At 37.3% G+C, this 12,209-nt stretch overlaps 1 protein-coding gene across 3 annotated transcripts in view; it reads right to left on the reverse strand.

The window, feature by feature from the left end:
* Positions 1–12,209, reverse strand: part of PDLIM3 (PDZ and LIM domain 3) — a 62,787-nt gene that overhangs the window by 14,041 nt on the left and 36,537 nt on the right. For 2 of the 3 annotated variants that reach the window (XM_036764919.1, XM_036764917.1), the window contains exon 4: positions 6,599–6,666. In XM_036764919.1, the coding sequence (XP_036620814.1) occupies positions 6,599–6,666 (68 nt within the window). Of the gene's footprint in view, positions 1–6,598; positions 6,667–7,085; positions 7,274–12,209 lie in introns of all 3 variants that reach the window. The other variant, XM_036764918.1, reaches the window with a different exon arrangement.

The raw sequence follows: 12,209 nt of genomic DNA on the forward strand, positions 1-12,209 counted from the left end.
AAAGCTGGTTCTGCCAATGCTAACTTTTTGCATTAATGCCTTGTACAGAAGAAAATCCCCATTCCTATAGGATGTCAGCCGGCTCCCATGTTCTAACTTCTAACAAAGGCCCAAAGGTTCCAGCCTGGATGACCCAAACTTTCCTTTCCTATGTCTGGAAGCCCAAGACTGAATTTTGGGGAGATTTAATATGAGATATCACCATCCTCAACCATGGAGAGAATTTGAAGGCTTTTCTGCTGAGGCTACAGTGTCATTTCGAAGACAAAGAGTCTCACTATCAGACAAAATGAAAAGGTTTAGAGTGGGTAGGGATTGTAGGGATTGCCTCTCCCCTTCACTCATTTTACAGGTTAGGCAAGTAACTTCAAGGGAAGTAAGGCAATTTGCCTAGGGTTCACAATGGTAGTAAATAGTACAGCCAGAGTTTAAACCCAGGTCTTCTAATTCAAAAGCCAGTGCTTTTGCCATGATATCACACTTTTGAGGACTCAGAGTCATAAATTTAAAGCTGGAAGGGACTTTTAAAAGCCATCTAAGTCCAATTTCATCCTTTTACAGATGAGGGATTGGGTCCAAAGAGGTTAAATAATCACTCGGATGGTAACAGAGCCAGGATTTGAATCCAGGGCCCCCCAATATAGTACTATCTCCACTGATTATACACACACACACACACACACACACACACACACATACATATATATATATATATATATATATATATGTATATATGTTTTTTCCCACATGGCATTTATGCAGGATCATCTAATTTCAAATAAAACTTACGTCTCATAAACAAATGCAAATCAATAGAAAACAGCAGTTAACTCAATTAATTTCCATTCAATAAGCATTTATTAAGTGCTGGCTGTGTGCTACTTCCAGAAAAAAGCCTGGTAAATTTGAAATCCCACATTCAGTCAATCCTCAATCAGTCAACACTTATTAGTCATCTACTATGTGCCAAGTACTGAACTAAGCATTGGTTATTGTCCAGAGCCAGTCTCAGGACAAGTGAGACAATAGGCCAGCCCAAACCTGCAAACAACTGGCAGAAAGCAGCATGACAGGTGCCTTTTGAAGGAAAGCATTTTATTTATTTTATTTTTTTGGATAGGGGGGAGGCAAGGCAGTTGGGGTTAAGTGACTTGCCCAAGGTCACACAGCTAGTAAGTGTCAAGTGTCTGAGATCAGATTTGAACTTAGGTCCTCCTGACTCTAGGGCTGATGCTCTATTCACTGTGCCACCTAGCTTCCCAGGAAAGCATTTTATGAAGAGAAAGATCCTATCAAAGGATCAAAAGGAAGTCTACTCACAGTAGCAACAATCAGCACGCTATTAATATAAATATTTCTGTGCTCGATGGAATGCATATGCCTCAAGTATCTCACAGTCAACATTCTCCCAGGAAGTATGTTAGGAGCTTTTGATGTCTCTGCTAACTTTAGAGCTATTAGGATACTGCTCAATTCCGGCAAACAAATCATAAAGTAAAAAAGAAATGTCTTGGATTGTTTGATAAATGTTGATAATCTGGAAGCTTAAGTTAGATTTGTTCATTCTGTAAAGATATTAAATTTTATAGTGGAATGAGGTATGTTGGAGGGGTCCACAGAATGAGTGTTTTGTCTCGGTTGTAATATTGATTAACTGTGTTACTTTAAGGAAGCCATTTAAACTCCTAAAGCCTCAGTTTTCTCATCTGTAAAATGAGGATAATTATATTATTGAAAGAATCCATAATATGGTAATTAACATTAACAGAGAGGCAACATGACATGGTGGATGGACAGCTAGCTTTGGAGTCAGTTAAAGTCTTGCCTCTGACACACACTGGCTGGTGACCTTGAGGGGACAAGTCACTTAATTTCTCAGTGCCCCAGACAATTTTCTAAGGATACAAGCTGTGGAACAGTTGTTGATCTGCATTGGGAGGGAGAATTTCCTTCCCAAGACTTCCCTTTACTGAAGAAATCATGTGTCCAGTGTAAAAATTATAATTAATAACGATAATTCTTAAATGTTTACCGTGAGCAAGACAATATACTACACATGAAGAAACAAATATAAATAAGTTGTGAACTCTGACCTCAATTTTATCTTCTTTATAGCTTAAATTAAAAAGTAACATCTAATTCTTTCATTTATTCTATGTAGGGACAGCTTAAAACAAGGTTGACAAAATTGTTGATAAAGGTGATAGCCCCTCCCTCACCCGCTAAAACCCAAATGACTCTATGTACCCGGGGCTGTCTCAATACTGAACAAATAACAGGACTGGTATGTCCAAACCCCTCCAGCCTGAGCTGACTTGCAAGAGGAGCTGGGGTAGATTTTCTGTGGTCTGATTCGGTCATGGCTATATTGACTTGGCCATCACAGAGTGAAACCATAGCTTGCGAAATTGTTAGCTAAGGCTGCCTGAAACAGTTGTTTTAACCCCGGGGAAGATCTGGCTCTAAACAGTGAACTAATTATACTTTCACCAAGAATAGTTTGGGATGACAGCTCTGTTAGCTTCTCCTAAGCTGAAAAGGCTGTGAAGATTCTTTAAAGTCATATCTACATGAATCGAGCAATCTAGGAAACGAACAGATATATTCCAAAACTTGTGACTTTTCACTGACTTTACCCCAATGCCTGGATTTCTCTCCCTTTTCATCTCTGCCTTCTGGATTCCTTCAAATCTCAAATTCCACCTATTACAAGAAGTCTTTCCAGACCCCTTGTTAATTCCAGTGCCTTCCCTCTGTTAGTTATTTCCAGTCTATCCTGTACATAGCTTATTTTTACATAGTTGTTTGAATGTTGACTCTCCCATTAGATTATGAGCTCCCTGAGAGCAGGAACTGTTTTTTGCCTTTTTTTGTATCCCAGCACAATGGCTGGCACATAGTAGGTGCTTAATAAATATTTATTGGGGAGATGGGGCTAATAATTCAGTAGAGGTGGGTTTACTGCAAAATTTGCCAGCCAAATAGAGTCATTGCAACTTATTGAAAAATCTTTCAGACAAATTCAGAAGATAAAAATACTCTGGTCAATGACAATGACTGATAATGAAGTACACTACCTACTTCCTAACATCCATGCCTAGGGTAATGGTGATGATGGTGGGAAATTGGCCTTCAATATTTCTGGGTATGCCCATGGAAACATCAGGAGCACCTCATGAGCTGGAAAAATATGTAGCAATGAGTCTTCTTCACCCTAGAAGGAAGGAGAGCTAGCTTCCTTGGAATGTCTTCTGAGATTCATCTGGAAATAACGATTCAAAAATCTTTGTTCCAGCATAAATTTATATAAATGTAATAATATATATTTAATACACAATGCTTACATATTTATGCTGGGACGAAGATTATATTATAATAGCTGTATGTTTATAGAAGCATGATATATTATATATTTAATATATAACCTTTATATAAAATATATTAAATAGGTAATATATTATATATGATGTGTAATATGAATATAATATGGAAATATATAATGTTTTCTATATCTCTGTATGCATATATACATACATACATATATATACATATACATATATATATACATATATATATATATATATACACACACATATATCTGGACCTACATACAGAGAAGGGGAGAATTGTTGGGATGGGAAGAACCTACAGGATCATTTTGAAAAATGATTGGTTCATGTAGAGATAGTCTTAGATATTCTTAGATTGAGGACCTAAGCATATGAGAAGCAGTATGGGTTAGTAAAAAGAGTTCTTAACTTGGGAGCAACATGAGTTTGAATCCCACCACAGACACTCAGCATTGTGACCATTGGAAATATCACTGAATTTCCTGACCCTCAATTTTATCACCTGTAAAATGGTATAATAATTATAGTAATATCTACTTCACAGAATTTTTGTGAAAATTGAATGAGATTCAATATATAAAGTAGTATAAATACCAGATACTATATGATGTTAAAATTGTAATATACTAATAATTCTCACCATTAATTACTTCATATGATATTATATAATAATATAATAAAGTCAATGTTTTATAATAGCCGGTATTTATAATATATTATATTATTATAATAAGTTATATGTGATAAATTATAAAAGTTGAAGTATTGCTTTATATAAATTTTAATTTATCATGTTAGCATATGCTACTACATATCTTAGTCTATAATATATTTTTAGTATGTGCTATGGAAACTTAATGTCTGGATTATGGCAAAAAAACATTAAATCATAAGAAACAACAAAATACAAGGGAGTCAGTTATTATAGTCACAGTGAAGTATGTGCAATTTAAACCTGACTAGAGAACTGAGGACAAATGAGATATTTGTGAAGATTACAACCTTGTAATTGTAGAAATGTGAGAATGTGAAATTTATACAATTACAGACATGTTTAATATAAAGTATAAGGTGGAGACACATCTATGATGAATTTTCTTGAGTATTACCTTAACAAAGGTAATAAAATGAAAAATAAAATGTGCATAGGTATTTAATAAGGGCATCATAGCATTATGCAACTATAGCAAAGTTATAAGTTTCATTTTAATGGGCTATGGAGTACCAGCTATGCTGACCTCAAAATAAATCCAAAAAACTAGTCTTGGCAAGTAAATTAAGGAAATTCAGAGGATCATAGACTGAGAAGGTAATAATAAATAATAATAATAATAACTACCATTTATATAATGCTTTAAGGTTTCCAAAACACTTTACAAGTATTATCTCATTTTAATCCTCACAAGAATCTTGTGAATTTTGCAGATGAGTTAACTGAGGCAGACAGAGGGTTAAGCGATTTGCCCAGGGACACATACCTAGTAAGAAGTCTGAGGCAGAATTTGAACTCAGGTCTTCCTGTTTCCAGGTCCAGTATTCTAGCCACTCAGCTTCCTCAAAGATCGTCTACTCCAGCTCTTTTATTTTGCCGATGAGGAAGCTGAGTTTGACAGAGGCTGTGACTTGCCCAGAGTAACAGAGCTGAGACATCACCCTTAGATGCTCTGATTCTGTGGTCTGTACTCTTTTTACTGCAGAACCACTGCTAAGTTATTTGAAGACCGGTTTAAATGTACAATCTGTTTTTCTATTTTAATAAATTATATTAGTTATCGTCTATAGAGATAAATAAGGAGAAAGGAGAACAGCCAGACCATGGAGAAGGGCTTGGCAGAAGTGAGTTCAGGAAACAAACAGGGAGGCAGAGGAAATGGGACAAAGGGGGATCAGAAAAATTGGAAAAGCATAGGGAGGAGACAATGGATCCGATTCTCCACAGTCACTGCGTTAGGGTCTCTCAAATTTTATTGGCCTAGAAGGAATCATTTCTATCCCCTTTCCCTCAGTGGACTTTTGGCCTGTGTTGGAAAAATCCACCTTCCTCTTTGAGGAGGTAGTGGGATCCTGACTGTAGCCACAGAGGTTCCATGGTATCATGGAACCAGTCAAGACTAAGCCCTGTTTCTGGTTGCTTGCTAAAGCAATTGAGAGGAAAGAAACTAGGTCATGAGTGTCACCAATCTCCCTACACTTCTCAAGGCCTTAAAACAAAGAGCTGGCGGTTTCCATTTTGGAGGTAGTTTGAAAAGACTGTATCAGCTGTAAATAGTCCATTTCGGTGTTTGGTAGACATCTCTGTCAAGGCATTCGGCCAGTCCTGTTAATGTGAAAATTACTTTACCACTCACTCTAACCTCAACCCAGTTACTTAGAAGTATAAGCCCAGGGAGCGGCTAGGTGGCGCAGTGAGTAGAGCACCGGTCTTGAAGTCAGGAGGGCCTGAGTTCAAATGCAACCTCAGACACTCGACACACTTACTAGCTGTGTCACCTTGGGTGAGTCACTTAACCCCAATTGCCCTGCCTTCCCCCTTCCACAAAAACAAACAAAAAAAGAAGTATAAGCCCCAAAACATTCCCCTATTCCTTGTCATGAGCCTCTCCTACCATCCCCTGTTCAGTTCAGTAATCCATTGTAACAAACACTAATTAGGCATGTATTAAAATGTGCAAAGCATTGTGGATGCTTAGATGATCCAGAAGGATGCAAATAGTTTTTTTAAAGCAGGTGCTAGTTGGCCTGTGCCAAGGGCCTCCCTTGAGGTGTATGTGCCTATAGGGATTAGGTGATTTTTAGGGATTGAGGTGATATGGTTAGAAGGTATGGAAATTGGTGGGCTTATATTTCTTACTGAGTATTATCTGGCTTCCTTACAACTTTCAGAGATGTTTCTCTTTTTGTTTTTGGCTAGGATTTTCTGCCCTGGTGCCATGCATATTGTATGACTCAGAAGGTCAAAGTATTCTGGATGCAGTCTCCAAATGAACAAGTGCATTAGTTAAAAATATCTATGTTGATAGCTGTAAATTTCACAGCTCCATAAATGTCAGTATTTACTCTTGAAATGGGAGGTTATATCTATACTAGTTTTTGAAGCAAGCATTTTCCCCCTTTACATAAGCTTAAAAATGAGCCCATGTCACTCAAAAACAATGTCAGACATCCTAAAATCACACTTCTTGGTAATTAGTAAGAATTGGTTAAAAAAAAGCATGCGTTCCCTAATGCACACTGGTAAAGCTTATGACCTGCTTCGGCCTGGGAGTATGAAAGGTTTGGGCCGAATGTTGTGCTTGTGTTCGAAGTAGTTCACATCCTGTAAAAACAAAGGATTAAAAAAACAACACCACAAACAAAGTCAACAATGATTAATTTTAAGATGCAATCAAGTAAATACAAATTTTGTTCATTGTCTCCCAAACTGCTTGAGATACCTATCTGCTATTAAAATTATAAATACGGAAGAGAAGTCATGAATTTGTCGTAACTGTGGGAAAGATGATGGTCTCACCGCCTTTTCTTCATCCCATCCAGATGTTCAGGTGTACAGTTGCTTTGGCCACCTGAACAACAGAGCAGTGCTTTGGATAAATATCCATTCAAGTATCTGATCTGATCTGAATTTTTCAGGAAAAGAAAAAAAATTGACAGCAAGAGCTGGACTTTTGGGTGCAAACGGAACAGTAACATCACCATCAAAAACATCATGGACAGAAGCTAAGAGTCAATACTTACCTTTGAGGTGAACTAGGAATAAGACCTCGTAGCTGTCCATGTAGTGCATCTTGAATATTGCCTGAAGAATAGAGCCCAATTGGCGAATTATAGGAGGAGCTCACTACCTGCCTTTTGTCATCGATATTTGCTGCGGCAACAAAAGGCTGTGCCCTTCTGTTGTGAGCGGTACCAATAGGCTTGAATTCCTGTACGTGTTGGGCAGACAAAATACACAGAGCCACAAATACATAAAGAAGCAGTTAATGTGCAAAAAATTGATTAGCCCCGTGCTTGTTAATCTTGGCATCTTTAATATCCACTATAGCATTCATGTACTTACTGATTCAAGAAACAATTAGGCATCAAAAGATTCTGTGACTTTTCCAAAAAATTTCATCTGGTAAATGGAAAAATCCAGTGTCACTTAGACACCTAATGGCTAGAGGACAAAGGAAGTGACATGGGTACAAAAATCATTCAGCTTCTGTGTTATTTGTTGGCATTGTACGAACTTCTTTCATATGTACAATTCTAAGGAAATTCTACGTGAAGTTTGTTGTCAGAAAGAGCAATCTGGCCTTGACCCAATAATCGTTCCTATACGTAAAAACCCAGTCTCAAGTCACTTAACTAATGAAAAATCAATTGGCAGAAACTGAAGGTTTTTTTAAAACTAAGGAGAGGTTTCAGGAGGAGAATTGTTGGATTTAGAGTCTGAGGATTTGGGTTGGAATTCTGGCTCTGGTTCTGCCCATTAAGTCAACTCTGGGTCTCAGTGTCTTCATTTTTATAAAGAATTGGATCTACTAAGGCCCCTTCTAGCTTCATGATTCTATTATTATGATTCTATTAATTATGGGCCATTTAAATTCACTGAATTTCTATTTTAAATAAGACTTAGCTTCCTGGACACTCAACAGAATAAATTCAAATTCTTAATTCAGAATAATTGATATTTCCTCTAGTGGTTTTAAGTTAGAGGTGGAGGTGCAGAGAGATGGAAAGTTTAAATTAATATCTCAACAACAGCCCTCTGTTCTCATGTCTAATGAAATTACAGTTTCCGGTACCACCTTTTTAAAGTTGCTTTGTCTTTTGGCTCCTCCTTGGAACATTTTTTGAGAAATACTGCACATCTATTGTAGCACCTGAAGGACTGTACTTCAGAGATAGCACACTATATTACTGAGGGAATTTCCCACAATGCATCAGTCCCTAAACAAAGAAACAGATGAGTCTTGCTTTGACAATTCCATAATTGGAATTTGAGTTGGAATCATTTCCTCAAAGGAGGAGTTTGATTTGTGGGGGCTTATTCTTTTTTCCTCTGAGAGCCATGTTGTTATTTTCCTTCAAAGTAGAAGGGAATCGTTAAAGCTGAAGGGAATGCAACAATGGATGGGGGCCAATTCCCATGACTAAATCTTTCCATTCTGGCAAAATTAACAAGATAAATCTTTATAAAAATATTTTCATTCATACATTTTAAATGGACAGTAACTTCATCTAATTCTGTGCTGATTTCATATTGCAAAGTGTTGCGGAAGTCTGCCAAATGTTTGAAAAAAATATGTGACTGATCCAAAGTAGGACATTTTATCATGGAAGAAAAATCATTTTGCTGTCACATTAAGCTACAGTGGGACTCTTAGCAAGTTCCATTCTCCCTCTTGCTGTGGGAGGCTCTGAAAACTCCCAGACTCTCAGATAGCTGTGGGTGGGATGGTGACTATCTGCTGGAAATGAGAGCTTCCCTTCTCTGGGCTTAACTGTGCTCACTCTGAAAATACCATGGAAGTAATTCTGAGGGGAGGGATAGGAACAGAGCTGGGCTGTAGCTTCTTCTGGCTATTTCTGAATGTCCCCTGCACCCCTTTGACAGGGTACTTTCTTTATGTGTGGGAGGCCAGTCAGAAGATGGTTTCTCCAATAACTAACCCCATACAGTGGGGAGTTCAGAGGACTTGAAATGAACAATTTTTTGCTTCTGACTTTCTCTGCCTAGCATCTAGTATGCTAACTTGAACTTTTCTTTTTGGTCTGTACCTCTTAATTCACCTGTGCACAGAGCTTCCAGTGAGGTGACTCCCTTTTCCAGTGGAGACTGGTAACTCTGAAGCAACTTTTAGTCTTGGAGAGTTGTCTGGGGCCACTGTGAGGTTAGGTGACTTGTCCAGAGTCACATGGTCAGTTGGTGTTGGAGCCAGAACTTGAACTCATTTTTTTCTGACTCCAAGGCCAAACCTCTATCTATCATGCCATGATGCCACTATATTAAATCATTAATGAAGATGAATAATTACATGTAGCTTAAGGCCGTTTCTGAGTCCCAACCCCTCTAGCATAGAGCTCCAAAGAACTTGACCTCCACTCCACTCTGCCCATGTAAGAGGCACTGTGAAATAAAGTAGAAAGAATGTTGGAATCATGAAGGCCTGGGTTCAAATCCTGCCTCAGACACTTACTATGTATTACCCTGGTCAGATCACGTAACCTTTGTACCTCATTGCTCCTAGCTATAAAATGAAGGAAGGTAGATTTGATGGCTTTTACATCCTCTTCCAGCTTTAAATCTGAGTCACATTCTAGTCCTCACCAACTCATGGAACTGCACGAATTACTAAGAAAAAATGAAATTCATTTCTTTATCTTCTTAGTCTGAAAATTAAATAGTACATCTTGGCTGCAGGACCCTGGGCTTAACCACTCCATACCTTTAGACAATTCTGTAAGACTTACTTGATTGAAAACTTGCTTGCTTCTATGTAGGAGAGAATTTATTCACCAGAAGCCCCCACATAGATGAAACCATAGCTCATAGGGTAATAGATCGAGTTAGAAGAGACCCCAGAGACCATCTATTCCCATACCCTCATGAGGAAACTGAAGCCCAGGGAGGGCAAATTTTTCCAGGTCATAAAGGAAGCGACAGTAGGATTTGAATCCAGATCCTCTGATTCCAGAACCTCCTAGAGACAAGGATCTGTCTTTCCATTGTGCCACACTGCCTCCAGACAAATTTTAAAAATATCATAGCTAGATGAATAATTTATTGAAATGAAAGACTTTAAAAGGAAATTCTGAGAATTAATGATAATTAATTAAAGTTAAATTAATTAGTTAATTTTATAATTATATAAATAAATAAATTATATAAATACTTGGGCCTATGGTCTCTCTAGTATAGAAACTCCTTCTACTAATGTAAATTTGCAACCCTCTGTAACTTGAGATCCTAACAGTGACCAGCCCATGAACTAACAGCTAGCCCATATCCAGAAATACTTGAACCTAGGTCTTTCTAATTCCAAGGTCAACCCTCTCTTTAGTATGCCAAATTGATTTGAAAAAAAGATTAAAGCTTGAACAATATGAACAGTTTCAAGGAAAGAGCATTGGAATGCAAGAATGGAATACAAGAGGCCTGGTTCTTTCTAGTCCTGCCCTGCCACTTATTAGCTATGTGACCTTGGCCAAATCATTTTGTCTTTCATGGTCTGTTTCCTCATCTGTAAGATAGGCCTAGACATGTTCGTTTCTGTGGTTCCTTGTAATGCTACCGATCTATGATTTCATAAGCTGGTTAAGGAGAGTCACAAACCAGGGTACAGAAATTAGCTAGCCCCAAGCTGGCCTCTGAGAACAGCCTTTTCTTTTTTTGCATATATATTACAAAGGACTAAGACAAAGAAGTTTTATAGTCATGCCTTAAAATTTATGAAATAATTTGCACTTGAAACATCAGTATTTAAAATTAGATATTTCCTAAGGAGTGACTATTTGCCGAAAAGAAATATTTAAAAGCATTGCTTCCTGAGAGAAGTGGGCTGGAATTATCCAAAGGGCATATTGAATAGGCTAGATCATGGAAAAATAGAAGAATTTAGCATTAAAGGTTACCATTCTGATTACTTTTCACTTTATTGTTAACAAACAACAACTCGTCCTCAGATAAGGTTTAAAGTGCTTGGTGAGGTAGATACCATTGCTATCTTCATGTTACAGATGAAGGTGTGAAGGTTGGAGATGTTAAGTGAATTGACTAGGATCCAATGGCTATACTTGAACCCGGGTCTGCTAAATCCAAGTCTAGCACTGTTTTTACCTAACACCCTGCCTTTCATAATGAAAAGGCACATGAAAAAAGTCATTCTGTACTCAAACTAATTGTGTAATATAATGTTATAGTTAGTTACACTTCAATACCTTTTGTCCTGGAAAATATTAGTAACACAAAATGTCAATAGCAAAACATACAGCAGGAAAAATAGTCCAGCTCTTGTGTTTGTCCAATCTAAACCAAGTTTTTCAAGTTGTTCTTTTATTTCTTGGTAGCAACCCATAAGTTTTTACTTTATTTTGGAATTTCCAAATACTAAATCATTAAACAGAAAGGAGAGCTAATGAAATACCATCCCAAACACAATCTTTCTTTTATTTTCTAAGCAAAAGAGACTTGGTGTTGGAGAAAACATGACATTTTATTAACATCCTAGAGCAAATTTGGCAGAAGACTCCTCCATTGTTACCCACTTTTAATTAGCATGACCCAATAATTCCAACCTGAATAATTTGTTTGACTTAATGCATGTATGATGAAAATTGGTTTGGGGTTGACTACAATAGCATATTATGGTTCCTGATGGCAGATCTCGAAATATTGGCTCAAATAGCATTATGGAAGCAACCGCACATTTGGATGTTTAAGAATGTTCCCAAGCCGTCCTGTCTCACTGATCTTCTTTGGTTCACAATGATGGGAAAATAGTTGTGGATGCTTTTACTAGGTATACTCCTAAAGTATCATGCTATTTCAAATAAAAGATTCTTTCTGCTGGATTTTTTAGATGAATTGCTTCAGTTCTTCATTTCATTTGGCTTCATTTTCAGTCAGTGTTATTGACTAGCATTTATTAAGTGCCTACTATGTGTCAGGCACTCTGCTAAGCAATCATCTTCCAATAAATGGAGTTTTCCTCCTGGTGCTGTTTAGCCTCTTGTCATTTGATCTTGGATCAAAATATAAGTGCCTACTATGTGTCAGGCACTCTGCTAAGCAATCATCTTCCAATAAATCAATATGGTTTTCCTCCTGATGCTGTTTATCCTCTTGTCACTTGATCTTGGATCAAAATTAAGAGT

The sequence above is a fragment of the Trichosurus vulpecula genome, chromosome 6 (assembly GCF_011100635.1).
Source record: "Trichosurus vulpecula isolate mTriVul1 chromosome 6, mTriVul1.pri, whole genome shotgun sequence".
Taxonomy (NCBI): Eukaryota; Metazoa; Chordata; class Mammalia; order Diprotodontia; family Phalangeridae; genus Trichosurus; species Trichosurus vulpecula.